Consider the following 21,079-nt stretch of genomic DNA (forward strand, 5'->3'; position numbering starts at 1 on the left):
ATTCAATCAGGATCAAATTCCAAGTCTACCCACTTTCTTCTGTTTCTCTCTTCTTGTGTCCTAATTCTTTGATTATTCACAGTACTTATTTATTTACAGATATTTATAAACCACACTATCCACAACTCTAGGCAATGTACAATAAAACATTCAAATTGTGCCAATAAAATACAATACAAACATTTATCCTATAAAAAACAGACAGATATCAATTCAAACATTGTACACTGATTTAAATAAGTATGTTTTCAGCTGCTTTCTAAAAGACTGATAATCAACAACTGATCTTAACTCATTAGGTAGATCATTCCAGTGTTTCAGGCTGGCTACAGTAAAAATACGTCTCCGTGTTTCCTCCAGACAGACCTGCCAGATCCTTGGAAATCTAAGATAATTTTTCCAGCCAGTCTTAATGCTCTGGTTGGTTTATATACTTTCAGCAGCGCACTCACGCACACAGGTGTGACTATTAAAGATAACACTTTACATTTACACCTAGAGGCTACTGGCAGCCAATGTAAAGATCGCAAAACTGGTCTAATGTGCTCACTCATGGGGGTTCCTGTTAGAATTCTCGCAGCAGAGTTCTGTATGATTTGTAATGCTTTTATTACAGAGTCAAGTAAACCAGGCAAAATCAATGTCTTCAACACTGTTCGAAAATTATCGGAATCTAGAAAATTGTTAAGTTTCCTCAAAATTTGAAGTCTGTAAAATACGCTTTGCGCCACTGTTTTGACCTGAAGATGTAAGGAAAAATTTGATTCCATCATTACCTCGAGGTTCCAGACTTGGCAAACAAGTTCGATTGACCAGTCTTGAACTTAAAAGCTGGAGGTAAATAATAAAAGCAGTCACAGAGCAATGGAATGAGCAGGCCAGAAGCCCGAAGGTTAATATAATCTACTTCCATGCTGGACACTCATATTGGGAATGGTCTTGGTTTTCTCACTGGTCTCACTGCATCTGGGAGTGTCGGAGCAGAACAGCTGGTATCCCATTGTGATCTTCTGCATTGCACCATAAGAACTGGGAAGAGTCATTGCCAGTTAATTGTTTAGTATAAAATAAGGAAGAAGCTGGCCTTGCAGCACAATTTCATGTGCATACAGGGTCAAATCAGAAGGCCTAGGCCTCAGGGGGCCCTCACATTTAGACTCGTAAATTTTTTATGTCATCACGTGTCATTTTTTATTTTTATTATGGTGAGAGGCTTCAAAAACTGGAAGTGTTCCGGGCCTCTCCAGATCTCTGAAGGGGCTTATGTACACAAAGTGTGCAGGAATCCATTTCCTCACCTTTTATTTAACAGCATAGCCAGGTTGGTTATCAGAGACACATGCACCCTTTGACTCTTTCACGTGCTATAACCATGGATGGAGAGCAGGGTCAAGCCTTAGAATATTCATATTTCATAGAGTAAAGACACATGGAACTTTAGATATGTGCACATCATGATATCCCTCAAAATGTTTCAATCCAATGCTACCTTTAACTTTTGCAAAATTGCCATGACAATGATCAGCCTTCCTCAGCATTGCTTTAATCGGTCCCTTGTCGTATATTCTCAGTTAATTTGCTTTCTCTTATACTTATTTCTTTAATCCCCCTCTCTCCCCCTTCTTCGTGTTTTTTTAATTCTGTTTTTCCTTCCCCTACTTGGTTTCCAATCCTTTGCCTAAGCCGTCCTCTCCTGCCCTCACTGACCTTCTTTCTTTGGCATGAAAACTGACAGCCGTCTCTTTTCATTCTGCCTAGCCTGAATGCTCCCAAAGCCCTTCACTCTGCTTTTTTTTTTTTTTTGGGTTTGATTCTCGGGACTGAGCTGTCAGCCATCTGGACTTTGCATAATTAATACTGTTAAAACAGAAGTGAACTGCCAGTTACCATACAGTCCCATGTCTATGGAGAGCTTTATGTTTGCACATATCATCCACTCCCTTGGTGAAGGCAGATAAACAGATTTAATTGTTAAGAAAGAAGTGCGTCACAGAGGCAATATTCTTCTGAACCTGAGAAAGGAAGGGAGAATCACATGCACGACTTGTGCGACCTCCCGAGGTGACGAGAAAAGCATCAGCTACCAGCAGAGCAACCTCATGGACCTCCCGAAGGGGAGGAAAGACGAGTCACTCACAGGCAGTGCTGTCTCAAGTTCCTCCAGCTGAGGGAATAATGGCGGAGGTTGGAAGAGGGAGTAATGAGGAGGTTAAAGGTGAGGGCTGGTGGCCTGAGAGAAGGGTGAAAGTGGAAGAGTAACATGGAAGATTAATGCCAGCAGTGTCAAGGGGGCAATGAGGAATGTAAAGGTGAGTACTGGATGGTGGAAAATGAAAAGGATAAAGTGGATGGATGGAGAATGGAGAATGGGAGATGAGGAGGTCAAAGCAAGCATGAGGTTGGTGACAGAGGTGAGAACGAGAGCTGAGACACACGAGGCGGGGGATTGTGGTGCGGGTGAACTACAGCATTTTACAAAACATGTGCACTCACCAGGAGAATTTCAATGGTGCCTAGAATGTACATGGCTCCTGCAAAGGTGGTACCCAGATAGAAGCACAGTCCCACTGCTCCTCCAAACTCTGGCCCCAGGGACCGCGAGATCATATAATACGAGCCACCAGCTGTTAGAAAAGCAAAGAAACAACATCAGATAACTATATTGCCTTTTTAAAATGCAACAGATTTTCTAGGTTCCTTGGAAAAACTTCTCCCATCAACCATATTGCTTGGAGAGTACATACAGCATAGTCCCAGATGGAACCGTCGGTGGAACTGGTGAGGAGCGTGGGCCACAATAATGTGGTGCAGTCAAAGCATGGCAAAAGAGAATTCTCCTGTGATTGCTACCGACAGAAAGTATTTTGGGAGGAGTAAATATGAATGCAAAAGATGAAAATTACTCCACTGCTGATCCGCATCTTTCTATCATAATTCACATGGGCCAAGTCATTAACTGGAGCTTCTATCTGGGGAATACAGTCAAGTTCACTGAAGCAGACTCCAGCCCCAGTTCCCATGGAGGATGCACAGGAAGGCTTCAGTATGAGACCTGACGCAGCTTTCTTTTGTCCTGTGTCCCAGGAGAAAGCCAGCAGAGCTGCACAGGGCAAGCCTCTTCCACATGGGAATCCTTAAAGCCAAGCAGGGATCAATCGATGCCTCAGGCAGTGACAAATGATACACAGAATTAATTACAGATAGTTCCCATCCTCCCAGCTCAGGACGTTAAGGTGCTGTCAGAGTGGTTGACTTCAGCAGATGAAAAAAAAAAAAAAATTAAATTCCTTTGTTCCTTAGTCATTCTCTGTTTTCTTTATATTCTCTCTCACCTCACTGATGTTTCATCCCCCATTTCTTATCCTCTCCAACTCCCCCCTTCTCTGTGTCTCGCTCCCTTTCACTCCTCTACCCCATCCTTACTTATGATGCTTTCCGTTTTCTGGAGATGCTTTGAAGAGTCAGAAATTGCAGAAGAGAAGGGAGGGGGGAGGGGGAAAGCCCCACTGGCTTTCATACAGACTTCTATGTGCAAACAAAACTATACAGACACGCGTACAGGCACTGGCATGCTCTCTCTCTCTCTCTCTCACACATACATACGCACAGCGGCCTGTACACGCACAGCGGCGTGACACCTCCACAGACGCAATGTCTCTCGCTACAGCGTGTGGCGCCTGTTACACCTGGGGGGACCGGCAGAGGCCCTACCACCATTAAATCTGCTTTAAGCAGGAACTTTGGGGGGTTCGTTGCCCACTCCCCTTTCTGTGGGCAACGTCTAAGTGTTAATTAACTCCTGGATAGCAAACACTAATTAACACATTGCTAATTACTCCTCCACACAATGGCAGCCGGAAATAATGAGATTAGCTCAATGACAGTCAAAACAAGCCGGAAACTCATTTGACTAAACTTTTAATTTCATAAAACAAGGAGTTAGGTTAGTAGAGCATGGTACAGAAGGAGCAACCGTGCCCAACTGCCTACATTTGCTCCTCCCCGCCTATCCATACATCCCTGATCTCTTCTGTCTCACTCCCCCTCCCCTTTCCTGTTTGTAATCTTCCCTGTCTGCCATCACCCCTCCCCTCCCCTCCCCTCCCGCAGCTCCTCTTTCACTGTGAGCTTATTCTTTTTCTCCACTCTTGTCCTTGCTTTTATTCCAGGTTTTTTGAGCTCAGGCTAGGGTAGTCTGCCCTCAGGGAAGAGTAAATTAATGGAATCACTGCTAAAACAGTGAATCCACTGGATTACGAAATCCGAGGCATCAATGGTTTTACCAGAGGTAGGCCTTGTCAGAGGAATGTGATCAATTGTTTCCTCTGGTTTACCAGAGAGTTAGGTCAGAGGAGAGCATTAGATGTGGTGTACTTGAATTTCAGTAAGGCCTTTGACATGGCTTCAAATAGGTGACTTTCAAATAAACTGAGCCATCCTTGGTACAGACCCTAAAGTGACTGACTGAATTAGAAAATGGTTGAATGGGAGGCGACAAAGGGTAATGGTAGACAGAGTTCACTCCGAGGAGAGGGGCATTACCAATGGTATGCCACAGAGATCAGTTCTTGAACTGGTTCTTTTCATCATTTTAATAAACCTTTCGGGAAAGGTTTGTCTTTTTGTGAATGATACCAAAATCTGCCATAGGGTTGTAACCCAGGAAGGTATAGAAACCTTGGAAGAAGGATCTAGTGAAGCTTGACGAATGGGAGTTAAAGATTTAATGCTAAAAATTTCAGAGTCATGCATCTGAGTTGCAAAAATACTAAGGAGCAGTACAGTATAAGGGATGAAATTCTTCTGTGACTAAAACAAGAGCGGGATCTGGGGGGGTGATCATATCTGACGATCTTAAGGTGGCCAAACAGGTAGATAAAGCGACAGCATAGGAAGAGGAATAGTCAGCAGGAATAATGAGGTAATATTTGCCTCTATGTAAGTCTCTGTGAAAACTCATCTGGAGGACTGTGCAAATTCTAGAGACTGCACCTTCAAAAGGATATAAACTGATTAGAGTTAGTCCAGAAGGCAGCTACTAAAATGGTCAACAGTGTTCATAATAAAGCCTATGGGAACAGACTTAAAGATCTAAACATGTATACCCTGGATGAAAGGGAAAGGGGGGAAATGATATAAACATACAAACACCTCCAAGGAATTAATGCACAGGAGGTGAGTCTTTCGGCAGAAAGGAGACTCCGGAATGAGAGGTCATGGGTGAAGGGTGAAAGGGGTAGGCTCAGGAGTAATCTAAGGGCATATTTCTTTACAGAATGGCTTGTGGACCCATGGAACAGCCTCCCTGTGGAGGAGATGGAGTCGAGGACAGTAGTGAAATTCAAGAAAACTTGGGATAAGTACAGAGGATCTCTGAGGGAGAGGAAGGTATCATAAAGGTCAGCTGGAGATGTGGATGGGCAGCTCTGATGGCTGTATGGTTCCTATCTGCCAGCAGGCTCTATGTTTCTATCATTATCACTCCTTCCTGTCCCACTCAACCTCCCCTCCTTGCTGTGCACTGCATGCCTTTTATAAAAATGGTTCTGAGAAAGACCATGTTGTACGCAAGGGGAAAGAGATTTCATGAGGGCAATTTCCAATAGTGTGAATAACTCGGTACATACATGCATAAACAGGTGTGCTTAGAGTTACGCCTGGATTTTATTAACTGTGCATCCAGGGCCACACAGTTTATAAACCACCGCATATCTCTGCGCTGAAAGTACGCGAGTATCTTTTCGAATTCACTATTTTTTATGCAGGGATTTGCATAGTTTGAACACCTGTTTTATAAAAGTATATGCATATTGTTGTATCTGGACACTTAGGCCGAGGCAGGATTGACTCTGTCTGCAGGGAAGAGCCCTGCAGATTGCAACCATCGACAGGCGGACCCAGGCAAAGCAGAGACCATCTATACCAGCCCATGTTCCCCTCGGTTGAGTCTTTGGGAGCCGGGGCCGGCAGGGCTTAGGTGGGGGGTCTTTGCTGATGACAGAAGAGAAGGTCTGTAGTAGCAAGGGTAGTGGGCAGGTGGCAGTCAGGCGTACCCGAGGTCCAGGTAATGGTCAGAGGCAGGCAGGGGTCAGCCATATCCGGGGTCCAGGCAATGTTCAGAGGAAGGCAGTGGTCAGTCGTATCCGGGGTCCAAGCCGAGGTCAAAAGTAGGTATCCGTCCGAGGGACGAGAAGAGGTTCGGATAGGCAGGGCGGGCAGCCAAGGAAAAGAACAAGCGGGCAACCAGGATGGAACAACGAGGAACAAGGACAGAAGGCAGGTTGGACGAAGACTGAAAACAAACTGGAATGCAGGGAAGCAACGCGCACTACTGGGCAATATCTGGGCCTGTTGCTGAGGAGAGCTGCTTCCGGGGTCATCTCTAGGGGCCGCGGGGACTTTCCTGCCATGGTCCCTTTAAATATCCGGCAGGGGTGTGCGCCCCCCCCACGCCTAGGAGAAAGCGTGGCAAGCGCTGTGGGCTGGGGTCTCGCGGGTGCTGTCCCGCCACCTAGAGTAGCATTGCCCTGCCGCATGGCTGACCAGCGGTGTTCACCGCGTTGAGGGGGGGGGGGGGGGGCAGAGCTGACCTGGCCAGGGAAGCGAAGTGTGGTGGCTCTCACAGGTACAGCCCGTGGACTGCCAAACGCAACTCACAGGGGCGGATTTTAAAAAGGTTAACACTAGTAAATCCTCAGGCCTGGCGACGCGTGCAAAGCCCCGGGACATGCGTATGTCCCGGGGCTTTGTAAAAGGAGCGGGGGCAGGGCGGGGGTGGGACCGAGGCCTCCGGCACGGTGGCCGTGCCGGGGGATCGCGCACCAGCAGCCGGCCGGCGTGCGCAAGTTACGAGGCGTAATTTACACAATAATGGTGGGGGGGGGGGAATTTAGGTAGGGCTGGGGGGCGGGTCGAAGGAAAGTTCCCTCCGAGGCCGCTCCGATTTCGGAGCGGCCTCGAAGGGAACGGGGAAAGCCATCGGGGCTCCCCTAGGGCTCGGCGCGCGCAAGGTGCACTAGTGTGCACCCCCTTGCGTGCGCGAACCCGGATTTTATAACATGCGCGCGGCTGCACGCGCGCATGTTATAAAATCGGGCGTACATTTGTGAGAGCCAGGTAGCGCGCACAAATGTAGGCCGCGCGCGTAGGTTTAAAAATCTGCCCCATATATTTTATGTGCAACATGATTGTAAGACGTGTGTGTGTAATAACTTTCAGTTTATACGCAAAGGGAGCTATTTTATAAAGTTGGCTGATGTATCCATGCATCTTGCTTAAGAAAATACTTATTTGTTCATGTACTTCTAAGTGCCAGCTCACCTACACCCTCCACTGCTTGATTAGCAGGTGTCAGAGCAAGCGCGCAGGTCTGATGATGTACATGTGTATTCCGTTTTGTCAAATATGCGAGTGTGAGCGCATTTCCTGACCCTTCCTGAGGAAGACCTCCCAATGCCTTTGAAATGTCCTATTTCTCCACACATACTTTTCTGCACAGCAGCAGAAGTGCGGGTATACTTGTGGGCCTGCACAAAAACTACTTTAAACGCATCTATGCTGATCAAGGTCGGATATAAGATTTTGGCACCCATAGGCAGGGATGGAGAGCAGGGTGGGGGGGTGGAAGAGGGCAGGCAGTGTGTCACCCCCCAACCTCAGAGAGTAGAAATTATGGGGGATGGCCAGAGTGCCACAGTGGCATCCTTTGAAGTGCCACCCAGCCCTAACGCATGGGGGAACAGGATTCTCTTCAGACTACGTATTTGGCACCTAAAAATTTGTCTACATCTAAATCCAGGCCTGATGTTCATTCTACTTGCACAAACCCCCGCATGAGTCTTTGAAAATTCACCTACATGTGTCCATGTGCACATCTGTTCCTCTCCTGCTCACCTCCCTGCCAAGCTGAAATCTCTGAGAGTTCTTGATCGCTGCTGTGTATCAGGCCGAGCGAACCGTTTAGCCCCCGTTTGGCAGTGCGTTTTTGACGTGCTATTATTACCCCTTATACTGTAAAGGGTAATAGCGCGTGGAAAACGCGCAGCCAACCCCCCCGAAATTAATAGCGCTCATCACATACAAATGCATGTTGATGAGCCTATTAGTCACCCAAAATACAGAAAGAAAAATGTGCGGCCAAGCTGCACATTTTACTCTCAGAAATTAACGCCTCCCAAAGGCAGGAGTTAATTTCAGATGGCACCGGGCAAGTGTACAGAAAAGCAGAAAAAAATGCTTTTCTGTACACCCTCCGACTTAATATCATAGCGATATTAAGTCGGAGGCACCAAAAATTTTTTTTTAAAAAAGTCTTTAAAAAATAAATAAATAATTCTGCCCGTGGGTTGGAAAACGGACGCTCAACTTTGCCGGCGTCCATTTTCTGAACCCGTGTCTGTCACACCTAATTTAAATAAAGAGGTGCCTGGGCGCTCGCCTCGGAGCGCCGGCTCTCCCACGGACTTTATTGAATCGGCCTGTATGCAAGTGTCGCCGAGAGCAAACCAGCACCTTGTACGTCCTTTACACATAACAGAATGCAGTGTTATCACCACATTGTGTCTCTCTTTGAAAATTATTTTTTTGTTTGTTTCCATTTCGCTTGATTTCTGTCATATGTTAGGTATATCTTGTGAATTTCTATCATTGTGGTTTGAGGATTAGCTGCCATCATTCTTCATCTTCCCCTGCTTATTCCCTTCTCTTAACTCCTGATAACATTGAATAATGGAGATGTGTGACTCTAGTCCAGGGCTGTCCATCATGTGAAGGGCAAATTAAAATTGGAGGTGGGGGAGGGGGGGGGGGGAGACTGCAAGCAATTTTTGCAAAAGATATTAATTTACACCGCCAAAAATGTGCATTTTTATGAGGAAGCATCAAACAAGACTAATATATTAGCTTAGATATCTCATTCAATATGATAATGAAAAAGTAACATAGGGGTCAGCAAACTTGAATTTGCCCATCTGTCCATTCACAACACATATGTACTGTGGGGGGGTAGTGGCAACCAGATGGACAAACACAGAACCAAAGTTCTGGAGAGGGAGCAGGTGGATCAGTGGCTCAGGTGAGGATCCCAGCCAAAGAGAAGAGCAGTACTGCTGGCCCAAGCAATGGGGCTGGCAGGGATCCCAAGCCCCGCCAGCAAAGGAAAGGAGGAGCTGCTGGCTACGGAGGCATAGGCTGGAGAGCAAGGTGCATCAAAATGTCCCTTTCACCCCACCGCCAGCCACCCCCCTCCACCACCACTTACACACAAATGCCTCTCTCAGTCCCCCAAGCCAGCCACAGACACAAAAATGCCCCTTTCATTCTCAATCCCCACACCTGCAAATCCTCACAAAACTGCTCCTACATTCCTCAGTCCCACACATGCCCTCACACCCCCAAATTCCTACAAATACCCCCATATCCCCCAAATCCCCACAAATGCTCCCACATCTCCCAATCCCCACAAATGCTCCCACATCACCCAAATCCAGAAATCCCCACAGATTCCCCGCATTCCCCAGTCCCCAGACATCTCTTAAGCCTCACAATTCCATAAATGACCCCAATTTCCAGTGGAAGGCAAACATGGGAAGGAAGGGGACCCCCTACCTCCCACCCCCTCCTCACTTCCCCAATGTCTCCAGAGCTCTCCTCCTGTCCGACAGCAGCAGCATAGCAGTGAATCTTCCTCTGGGGCTGACAAGAAAACAAAAGCACAACCTCTAAGGAGCTGCCAAGGCCTGCTCCCCTTTTTCCTTGGTCAGGGGAAAGGAAAGATTAAAAAAAAAAAAAAAAAGTGATTGACTTGTTGGCCTGCTTCCTCGTAAGATGGAAAAAAAAAAAGCTCTGCTTCTGAGGAGCTTCTGACCGCCTGCTCCCCTTCTTCCTCACTTAGGGGAGAAGATAAAAAGGGAAGCAAGTGCTCCTTCACAGAAGCTCCTTCTCCTCTTCTACCACAGGGACAGAATGCAGCAGTGAGGCAAGGCCCAAGCATTTTGAAAGCTTGCCGATTGGCTCTGGTAATCTCACAACGTGTGAGATTAGCAGAGCGCAGTCTGCGAGTTTTCAAACGGCTTGAGCAAGGCTGTTACTTCACGGCAGCTAGCGGGCTGCACGGAAATGTCTGGAGGGCCACAGGCTGGACAAGCCTGCTCTTCACTACACCTTGTTCCCAAACATCTTCTTACACTTTGTTATCCCACCTTCCCACCCCTTGGCCCTACGTTATCACCTCTCGCTGTCTTGTCTGCCCATACTCCATTACACATCAGACACTATTCAGGCAATCAGATAAGCACACCATTAACCATCAGCACCGCCCTTTCAGATGTCACCTCTGTTCCTGAAGACATAGGAATGTTATAAATCATATTACGCACACTTGTCAAAAACTGGGCAGCACTGAGAAATCCAGATAATGCAAGGGCTGAGGCCTGACATTGCATTTGAGGTAGGGATCAAAAGTCACACCCCTGAGGAACTAGACTAGGCCCTGGATCTTGAAAAGGGATTTCTGGGACTACTTCCTTGTAGCCAGCACCTCAAAACCTATGTAACACATGAAGGGCAATTTTCAAAGACATTTCCATGGGGAAAACTGTTTTACACACAGAAATTGGTCCTTTGAAAATTGCCTGCCCTCTCTCCACATAAAAGTACAAGCATATTTTCACATACAGAGTAAGGCGGCATCTCGGGGGGGAAGGGCAGGGAAGCAAAGTCACAGAGGAGATAGAACTTACATATGTACATTTGCAATTTCACTAGAAAAAATACCCACAGAAATATCAGGTCCAGGTCTATGCACGTATTTTCTGACCCAATTTACAAAAGGAAAGTTTTCCCTTTGCACGGTTTGAAAGTTGCTCTAATGGAGGCCTGCCTAGTCCCATGCTTCAGCCCTTCAAAAGTTACCCAGTATCTTGGAAGGCTGCCTAGTCTCATGCTAGTGCCCCACAAAAAATACAAGATACACACCATGCTAGGTTAGACAAAAGCCCAACGAACCCAGCATCCTGTCCTCGACGGTGACCAACAAATGTCACAAGTATCCAGCACCTAAAGGCTGCCTAAACTTTTGATCTAGACCAGCTCCTGACCTGTACACATTGATCCTACTTGATCTGCTTCTTCCTACAAAGGGAGTGCTTGAACTGAAGTGTAATTGTTTGTTTAGCCTGTTATCTCTGGGCTGGCACTGGGCTCAGCTCTGAATTAAAGAGACTGGCTGGCATCATCTTCATGCCATGCCCAACCCTTAGCCACAGGACTAGCTGAAATCTGGCATTCTAAAGCCGCTGAAGCAGACTTGGTGCCCGTGAGCATATTCTGGGATGCTCGGTGACCGTCTGACCATGTTTCCACATTCCTTTGTACATGCAATAAAAGCAAATATAAAGAATTCAGACTAAGAAGCCCCAGATGAAGAGTAAAAACACAGCACTGACAACAGGTGAAGAGCAGAGAGACAGTGAACCGATGACAGTGTATGAGACAGTGAGCAATAGTGACCCAGTGACAGAGCATGAGACAGTGAGTTGCAGTGAGCCATTGACAGCACACAAGACAATGAGCGGCAGTGAGAGCCAATGCACAAAAGCGCAAAGGCACAGGGGTGACAGCTCACCAGGCACCGACTAACAGTGAGGTAATGACAGTCCATGATGAACAAAGTGACAGCTGACCACATGACAGTGCACAAGCATCATTAAGAGCACAAAGATCTCCCACCTGGTACCACTCCATTCGTTGCAACAGCACTCATTGATATGGCAGTCAGCATGGTCTAAAGAGGGGGAGACAAGAATTACACTCTCACCACAATAAGAGTTCACATGTAGCACAAAGAACTGGCTAAAAGGGCCCAGCTGCCTGGGAGCATTCAGCAGATACAAATATCTATCTCCATCACCATGTCAGGCTACAGGCTGCCCAGTTGCTGCGGGCAGCAACGGCACATGGAGAGCTTGTGCTTTGCGCCAGTGTATAGTGAGGGACTCTCCAAAAATGCAGGACTGCACTGGCTCTGCAGAGCACAGAATTCCAAGCTCTGTGCTAGTCTGCCAACCACCACTGCCTGCAGCAGTCACTGCAGTTCCAATCTCTGGACCAGATCTCAGGGTTCTGCCTGACAAGCAGCATCAGATGCAATCCAAAGGATGCCAGACTCAACCAGGTCAAAGCAGAAAGCTAAGCATTAAAACTGTGCGCTGAACAAGCTAATTTTTTTTTTTAAACTCCCGATGCAGTAAGCAAATGTTATGCTAATGCATCAGGAGTTAAAATGTGCACATACACAGCAATGTCTGCATAAATCCAAGTTAAAATGTGCGTTCAGCATTTAAACTAGGGGGAGGAGGGGGGGGGGGGGGATTTGCTGAACTCCACCGAGAACTGGTGTCTGTCGCTAGCTGGAGCTGACTGGTGAGGTCATCAAGGACAGGTCCCGGCTGGAGACCGAGGCAGGCCAGAGATGGACTCTGAGGGAGATGGGAGCAGGAGAAAGACAGATAGCAAAGAGAGACCCTGCAGGACATAAGAACTTAAGATTTGCCATTCTAGGTCAGACCAAAGGTCCATCAAGCCCAATATCCTGTTTCCAATAGCGGCCAATCCACATCACAAGTACCTGGCAGGATTCCAAAATGTTGATAGATTCCAAGCTGCTTATCCTAGGGATAAGCAGTAGATTTCCCTAAGTCAACCTTAACAACGTTTTATGGACTTTTCTTCCAGGAATTTGCCCAAACCTTTTTTAAACCCAGCTACTCTAACATCTTTCACCACATCCTCCAGCAGCAAATTGCAGAGTCCAATTATTTGTTCAGTAAAAAAAACATTTTCTCCTATTTGTCTTAAATATAATACCTAGAGGTCCATATTCAGCTATTCTGTGGCTTTACAAGTTAGTCGGTTATGCTTATCTAGCTAAGTGGCACCCGCTCTCCGTAGCAGGATCTTCGGCGGTGCCGCTTAGCTTAGTAACTTCATTGCATGTCTCCAGGATGCAACCCGAAAGGGAGGTAGACAGGAGCAAGAGGGAAAGAGACAGACAGAACCACATTACATAGCCTTGCGCTCTCTTTCTTGCCTGGCACGAGTGTCTGACCCTTGCTGTGCATCTGAGGATTGACTCTTGACTCCCAGTCCCAGACACGTTCCTCTGTAGTATGAACGTATGGCTGCAGGTGCTTTGAATGCTTTGTTCTGTTTTGAGAGCTGTCTGTTAAATTCTGATTTTCACTTGAAGGTATTAGGAAGTCAGGATCAGCGCTGGAAACGTTACTCCATCTCTGATCAGGAGTGACATTTCCAAGCATTATGAAAATGTGAGCTGAGCCAGCGAACGTCTCTGCATTGGGAGTGAGGGGGGAGGATAATTCTTAATGCCTTCATCTGCATGGGATTTCCATGCGAGGGCACTAAGCAGGATGCACAGTTTTACATGGCCCATTTTATGCACGTAAAGCATCGTGCTGCATCAGCAGTAAGGTTTACATGCTCAAAATGCTCGCACAACTACGGGTAAAACTGTATGTTCGGTTGAACACATCTTATTTGATCGAGCTGAACCTAAGGAGCTGCTTCAATACCCAGGTCACTGTACGGATCTCAGGCTCTGGGGTTGGAAGCTGTGAAATGCAGTTGGTAAACATAAATGTGTTGTGGTAAAAACTGGTTAGTAGCCACGCACCATGGAAGAAGTTGTAGATGTGTGCAGTCATAATAAGAAAGGGATAGGTATTTAGGAATGCAATGGGAGACGGGTGGTTTATTGATAGCAACCCCTTGTAGAGAGAGTGAGAAATTAGAAATGCACCAGCAAAAGAGATGCGTTATTGGTAATTCACCATAGAAGGAACGGTTCATTACTATCACCAAGACAAGGAGACTGATACTAACAATATACAAATGTAGAAAACTGTATGCACTATAAAAGGGGAGGGTTAACAACTACTTTGGGGTGAAATATAGGCATTCTCCGGAGCATACATCTGCTTGGTGTCTTTCAGCATTTGAAAACTACATTCAGACCCACTAGATGCTATTGACCTCCTTCCCCTCTTCTCATGCTGCCTCTACCTTCTCTACTCACAGTCCTGCTACTGGCAAACCAAATATAAAAAGTAAGCATACAAACTCGGCTGCTAGCTTTCCGTTTTTCTCCTGGTCAGTGCCTGCCTCTCTTCGCAGGGCTCCCTCCATTCACACCAGAAACAGTTAATGAGCTGTCTGCAAGATTAATAGCCAGTGACAACACATTTCTGCAGTTCCTCTATCCTGACTTGTAAAGATGGTTTCTTCAAATAGATGTGTTTAGGATTTAATAGCTCTGTCAGAATATGGGACATTTTCTTTATTTAATAATATTTAATTATCCAACCTCCATCCAAAGACATCAAAGCAGGTTTCGTACATAAAATATATAATACATAAAATATCATAATCTGAAAACAATACATTAAAACCCTTAAAGCAACATTTAAAACGCCCCAATCCTTCAAACCTGTCGTATGAGTAATGATATAGGACAGTGTTTCTCAACCACCGGTCCGTGGACTGGCACGGGTCCCCGGCAGCATTTCTGCCGGTCCACGGAGCGATGACGGCCGCAGGAGGCTGAAGAGGTGCAAAGCCCTGCGCGGCAGCTGCACACGCTACACTGCACCCTGCGCCACCGCCGGCAGCCGCTTTTCTTTACCCTCCCACCCTAAAGGGCCGGCCCTGAGGTCCCTTCTCTCGGAAAGAGAGCAGGGTGAGGGTGGGAAGCGCCTGCTCCGCTCTCAGGCCCCCACCTCATGTACAGATGCCAGGAGGGACGGGGGCCACACCGTGGGGCCTGAGAGCGGAGCAGACGCTGACTCAGTCTCATGCGGACTTTTTTTTTTTTTTATAAAAACAACTTTCTTAAACTGGCTAGCTGTCTTGTTGAAATGACACAGACCAGCTGTAGGACTGAGCAGTGAGATTAAAGGTCTGCTGAGGCAGGAAGTATATCCTTCTCCCCTGTCCTCCCCCCCCCCCCCATTCTTTAATTTTCTGGGGGACCCCTCCCCCGTCCTCAGCAGCACTGCAACCAGTCCAGGTAATTTAAGGAAGGTGGCCAGCCAATCCCTGGCATGCAACAGGTTGAGAAACCCAGATATAGGGGCCTCCCAACGTCGCTGCCCACGACTTTATAGAAAACCGGCAGACAGTGAAGGCTTGGGCAAAAAGCCAGGCTTTGAGCAATTTTCTTTCTTTTCTGTCTCTCCACTGTTCTCAAACAGGTGGACGTTTCTCTAAAGCTCCCTGAAGAATACAGGGATGCATCACCCTAATGGCTAACAAACAGGGACAAAAAAAACTGAATAAAAGGAATCCCCCATGGTTTAAAAAAAAAAAAAAAAAAAAGGGGCTTTCAACAAAGCTCCACCATGTCTCATGGATGGATGTTTTCCAGAAGCAACTTGCGAGGTGATCTGTATCTCTGTATAACATCTCTATCCTGCTCTCGCTGCCAATGCTTAAGATCCTCCCGGTGGTTTTATCTCTCACCATTCGTTGAAAGTGAGAACTTCCAATAATGGGAGACTCTCCTCTCAGCACTGTTCCTTAAAGGCAGGTATTCTGGGAGCAGCCCCAAAGTGGGGGTGAAGAAGGAAGGAAGTCGTATCCAACGTCAAGAAAGCATCATATAAGCACAGACGATCCTAAGTTACAAGGAAGTGAAGCCAGAAACCCAGAGGTAAGGTATGGTCTGCAATGCCACGACGGGGAGGGAAAATGGACAGGCTGGATGGGCCTTGGGGCATTTATCTGCTGTCATATCTTGTGCTTAACTGCTGTATCTTGTCACCACGCCCTACCAGACCATTTTCAAAAGCTATTTACCCTAGCAACTGGCCGATTCTGTAAAGTGCGCTAGGCCGGGCGCACCGTTTAACACGCATTTGGCCGTGTGTTTTCGACGCGCACATCTATTACCCCTTATTCTGTAATGGGTTTAGCGCGTTGAAAACACGCCGCCAAACCCCCTGAAAACTAATAGCACTCATCACAAGCAAATGCATGTTGATGAGGCTATTGGTTAGTCACCCGGGATTCTGAAAGTAAAATGTGCGGCCAATCCGCACATTCTGTACACCCTCCGACTTAATATCGTAGCGATATTAAGTTGGAGGAACAAAAAAAATGTAAATAAATAAATAAATACAAATTTACCAAAAAAATGTGCCGGCCGGTCCGATTAGGAGAATGGACACTCAATTTTACCAGCATCCGTTTTCCTAACCAACTGCTGTCAGCGGGTTCGGCAAGTCAACTGAGCATCGGTTTCCTGAACCTGCTGCCAGAGCCACCTCTCCTGTGCCAAGGAGGCGCTAGTGGTGAGTAATCGTCCTAGCGCCTCCTTATTTAAATATAGGATCACGCGGAGGTGGCTGGGCGTGTGTCGGGAGAGCGGGCACTCAACACAGGGCGCCCGTTCTCCCGTGATCCTTTCTGAATCGGCCTGCTAGAGGGCTATCTGCCCACCCTCTGGCAGGTTAAGGGTACATGCAGTGCTCCATAACACGCACACTTTTAACCGTACCAGAAGCAGATCGTGTTTAGATCGAAGGAGAAAAATAAGGTGCGTAGATTGCATTTTTTCAAATCTGCATGCACTGTTTTCCAAACACAAAGCATCTATAGGTAAAAGCAGGTACGTACTTTCACTTTGAAAATGGGGGGAGGGGGAGGGGGGCAAAGACCGTGGGCAAGTGGCACCAGCAGAGTTTGCAGCAATGTGGACAGTTTGCAAATTCCCCCCCCCCCCCCCCCTTTCTGAACTATCTTTTCATCTTTCTGTACTAGCAGGGCAGTGCCTATTGCACGGGACTATTCCTTCGTACCCCTATTCTGAATCCGTAAGGTACCCGAAAATAGAACTGGCCCATTTCGCCACAGATTCCCCCCCCCCCCCCCCCCCCCCCCCAAAGTAGGAAAGTATCCAGTTTCTCCACCTGCCATTCGGTAGGTGCTCTCCATCTCTCCAAGTTTACTGCATAACAGGGGATTTTTATTCTGCATCCCCCAGAGCTCCCTCTGCCCTGGCATCAAAGGGTGGCCATAATTATTCAAGGCAACTAGGAACTTCTCAGAGGTAGAGAGGCGTCAGGGAATTCCCTTTACAAATTCCTCCTCCCATCCTGAGCTCATTCCCTCTCTCTCTCTCCCTCCACCCAGGGTAAGGCACTTTATCCATCACAGATACTTTATACAAGAAGAGGGAGCATCTCCATTTTACAGCCATCATCATCCAATCTCCAATCTTAATGCAAAATGTTTCCAAATAAACTAAAAGAAACAAAAGATCATTAGCAGCAAATGGTTTGGAGAATACTCCTCCTGGCACTAAAGTCAGAAAAGCAGGAGGAGATTCCATGGCAACAAGAGATACACCAATCAGAGCAGATCTCATTAAACATCTCCTGCTGGAAATTAAAAGTCTGATTAATACAGATTGTCTTAAAGGAAAATACACCTCATTAAAAAAACATCATCATTATTTACGAAAGGGAGGGTAAAGAAAACCCACTGAAAACTGCTCCCCTCTCAGGAGCCGATACACTTGCAAAGTCAGGAGCTGATGGCATGCTGAGTACTGCCGCAGTGCTGTGTGCTAGACTGAAGCAGGTTTGGCAGCTGAAAGAGAAAAGCTGCAAGAGCTATTTTGGCACTGGAGGATGAGGTGCTGAACAGAAACCAGGGTGGACGGAAATCGCCCACGCTGTAATATAAACAGCAGAGTGCAAGTGAGGGCTAGAAAGGGATGGGCATTAAAGACAGGTAATGCCTAAGGTGTTGGCATGTGGATTAATGGAATTGCTACTAAAAAGAGGATAGTGACATTTCTGGATTACAGGACCTCTGATGGGGTGACCAGAGAGTTGGATCAGGGGAGAGCACTAAATGTAGTGTGCTTGGATTTCAGTAAGGCCTTTGAAACAGTTTAGCATAAGCGACATATAAATAAACTGAGAAATCCCTAGGTATGGGCCCTAACGTGACTGACTGACTGGGTTAGAAACTGATTAATTGGGAGAAAATAAGGGGAGTTCATTCCAGAGCAAGGGGGATTGCAAGCAGTATAAGACAAGGATCGGTCCTTAGCCTGGTTCTCCCCAACAATTTTGCCAGAGATATTGCAGAAGGGCTAACAGGAAAGGTTTGCCTTTTTGTGCATGATACAAAAATTTGCGACAGGGTAGACACCCTGGAAGGTGTGGAAAACATGAAGAGGGATCTAGGGAAGCTTGATGAATGGTCTAGACCAGTGGTCCCCAACCCTGTCCTGGGGGCATGAGAGAAATTTTGAATGTTATGGAGGCAGTGTGTTATTATTTGTGATTATTGTGGGTGGATCCTTGGGCAGGTAGCAGATGACCACGCCCTCGGGGGAAGATCCCAAGAGGGGCACCGGTCAGGCTCAGAGTTGGGAGGCAGACACACACTAGATCTTTTACTGAACTGTATAATGAACCACCAGAGGTGGCAGTAGTGAGCTGGAAGAGCCCGGCTGGGCTGTAGTCCCTCAGGCACTGGAACAGCGATCCTAGAATGGCTGAGCTGCAGAGAAACTGAAATATAGTGAGTAGGCAGAGTGTGCAGAGTTCAGGAACAGAACCTTGATGGTAACACTCACACTGTAGTCTCTTGAAGCAGCCCAGAGGCTGGAAAGAAGTAGGCCCTCGAGGAGCAAGTACCTGGTTCCAGGGAAAGCTCTGAGAGAGAGATGGTAACTCACTGGTGTTGTAGGCAGCGGTGACTTCCTGGCAGAAGTAATATTCGGTAGCAGGTCCGGGAACGTGGGCCCTCGAGGAGCGAGTACCGGTTCCAGACTGTGACCTGAAAAGCAAGAGAGAGAGCGAGGCCCCCGAGGAGCGGGTACCCCTGGTAAAGTCTGAGGAGGCAGAGTAGTAAGGTATGCAGAGAACAAATCCCATCCGCAGCGATACCTGGAAGAATCCCCTTGCTAACTCGAATAGCTAGCAAAAACGAAGACCTTAAATATTCAGGCTTGATGACATCATCTCAGGGGGACGCCCCTGAGATTCGCGCCTCAGCTGCTACTTGAGTCGGGGCTGCGCCGTGTGCGCGCCCTTAGGCTTCAGGAGAACATGGCAGAAGGCAGCATCTAGCCGGTCCGGGGACTCCAGAGGAGAACGGCAAGATGACGCCGCGGCAGCCAAACATCCATCAACCAAAGAGGGAGTCGCAAAAGAGGTAAGGTGGGCAGAGTGGAGATGTTGGGCAGCGACGGTCGCAACAGTACCCCTCTTCAAAGGGCGATCTCCTCTTTGAGTACCAGGCTTGGGTTTGGTGAGTGATGTGGAACTGATGAAGCATCTCTTTGTCAAAGATATTGGTCTGAGGCTCCCAAGAGTTTTCTTCGGGGCCGAAACCTTCCCAGGAGAGAAGATATTCAAAAGTATTACCTCTTTTTCGAACATCCAGAATCTCTGACTTTGAACTTTAAGTCGTCTTCTGCATTGATGACAGGTGGATCCTGAGATTTGGAAGAAAATTCGCTGAGTATGAGAAGTGAAACGTGGAAAGCATTATGGATGTTGAGAGCAGGTGGTAGCTTCAGATGGTAGGTGACTTTGCCAATACGTTGAAGTACTGGGAATGGTCCCACGTAGCGAGGAGCAAACCGTGAGGATGGTAGTTTAAGTCTGAGGTGCTTGGTTGACAACCAGACCTTATGTCCTTGCTTGAAGACTGGAGCTTGCGAATGGTGCGCATCGTAATACTTCTTAGCACGGTCACTCGCTTTGATTAGCATGTCCTTTGTCTGAACCCACAGATTATGGATATCATCAGCAGTGGATTGAGCTGCTGGGGACGTCACTGAGAGCTTCAGTGGAAGTGGCGGTGTTGGGGAACGTCCAAAAACCACTTCAAAAGGTGACAATCCAGTAGATGTTGCTGGATGAGAGTTGATGGCAAATTCAGCCCATGGAAGCAATTCGGCCCAGTTATTCTGTCGGGACGTGACATAAGCTCGAATAAACTGCTTCATTGTTCGATTCATCCGTTCTGTCTGGCCATTCGACTGCAGATGATAGGCTGAGGTGTAGTCTAGAGAGATGTCAAACAATTTGCACAAGGTCCTCCAGAATTGTGCCGTGAATTGGGACCCACGGTCGGATACGATGTGAGAAGATAGTCCGTGGAGGCGGAATTTGTGCGTTATGAAGAGCTTTGCAAGCTCCAAGGCTGAAGGTATGCCAGGGAGCGCCACGAAGTGTGCCATCTTGCTAAATCGATCCACTGTCACCCAGATGGTGTTCATTCCTCCGGAAGTGGGTAAATCGACTACAAAGTCAGTAGCGATGTGCAACCAGGGCTGTTCCGGAACTGGCAGTGATTGCATCTGACTCTATGGTTGTCCAGAAGCGGGTTTGTTCTTGGCACACTTGGTGCAGGATGCCATGTAGGAATAGGTATCCTTTTTGATAGTAGGCCACCAATACAGCTTCTGTATCTTGAGCAGGGTATGGCATTGGCCAGGATGGCCAGCCAGCTTGGAATCATGCGCCCAGAAGAGCACTTTCTTCCTGAGTCTTTTTGGAACGATTATTTTACCAACGGGTACAGACTGGGTGGATGCCAAGAGGATCTTCTTCGGGTCAATTATGTGCTGTGGCTCATCGGGCACATCCTCTGAGTGAAAAGAGCGTGACAGAGCATCTGCTCTGGTGTATCTATCTCCAGGGCGGAACTTCAACACAAAATCGAAACGATTAAAAAATAAGGACCATCTGGCCTGTCTGTAATTCAGATGTGCGTGGCGGAGATACTCTAGATTTTTATGATCCATGAATACGGTTATTTGATGTTGAGTGCCTTCGAGCCAATGCCGCCATTCCTCAAATGCAAGTTTTATTGCCAAGAGCTCTTTATCGCCGATCCCATAGTTTTTCTTGGCTGGAGAAAATCCTCGTGAGAAGAAGGAACAGGGACGTAAAGGCTTTCGAGTCTCCTGTTTGGCTCAACACAGCCCCTACACCCACATCTGAAGCATCAGCTTTGACGATAAAGGGTTTGTTGGGGT

General features: G+C 47.3%; 1 protein-coding gene across 1 annotated transcript in view; it reads right to left on the minus strand.

Moving 5' to 3' along the window:
* The window catches only part of SLC12A5 (solute carrier family 12 member 5), a gene marked incomplete at its 5' end in the record, with an annotated part of 200,929 nt that overhangs the window by 148,225 nt on the left and 31,625 nt on the right, over positions 1-21,079 (minus strand). The window contains 2 exon segments of the mRNA XM_029613484.1: positions 2,494-2,624; positions 11,728-11,782. Coding sequence (XP_029469344.1) covers positions 2,494-2,624; positions 11,728-11,782 — 186 coding nt within the window.

The sequence above is a fragment of the Rhinatrema bivittatum genome, chromosome 8 (assembly GCF_901001135.1).
Source record: "Rhinatrema bivittatum chromosome 8, aRhiBiv1.1, whole genome shotgun sequence".
NCBI lineage: Eukaryota > Metazoa > Chordata > Amphibia > Gymnophiona > Rhinatrematidae > Rhinatrema > Rhinatrema bivittatum.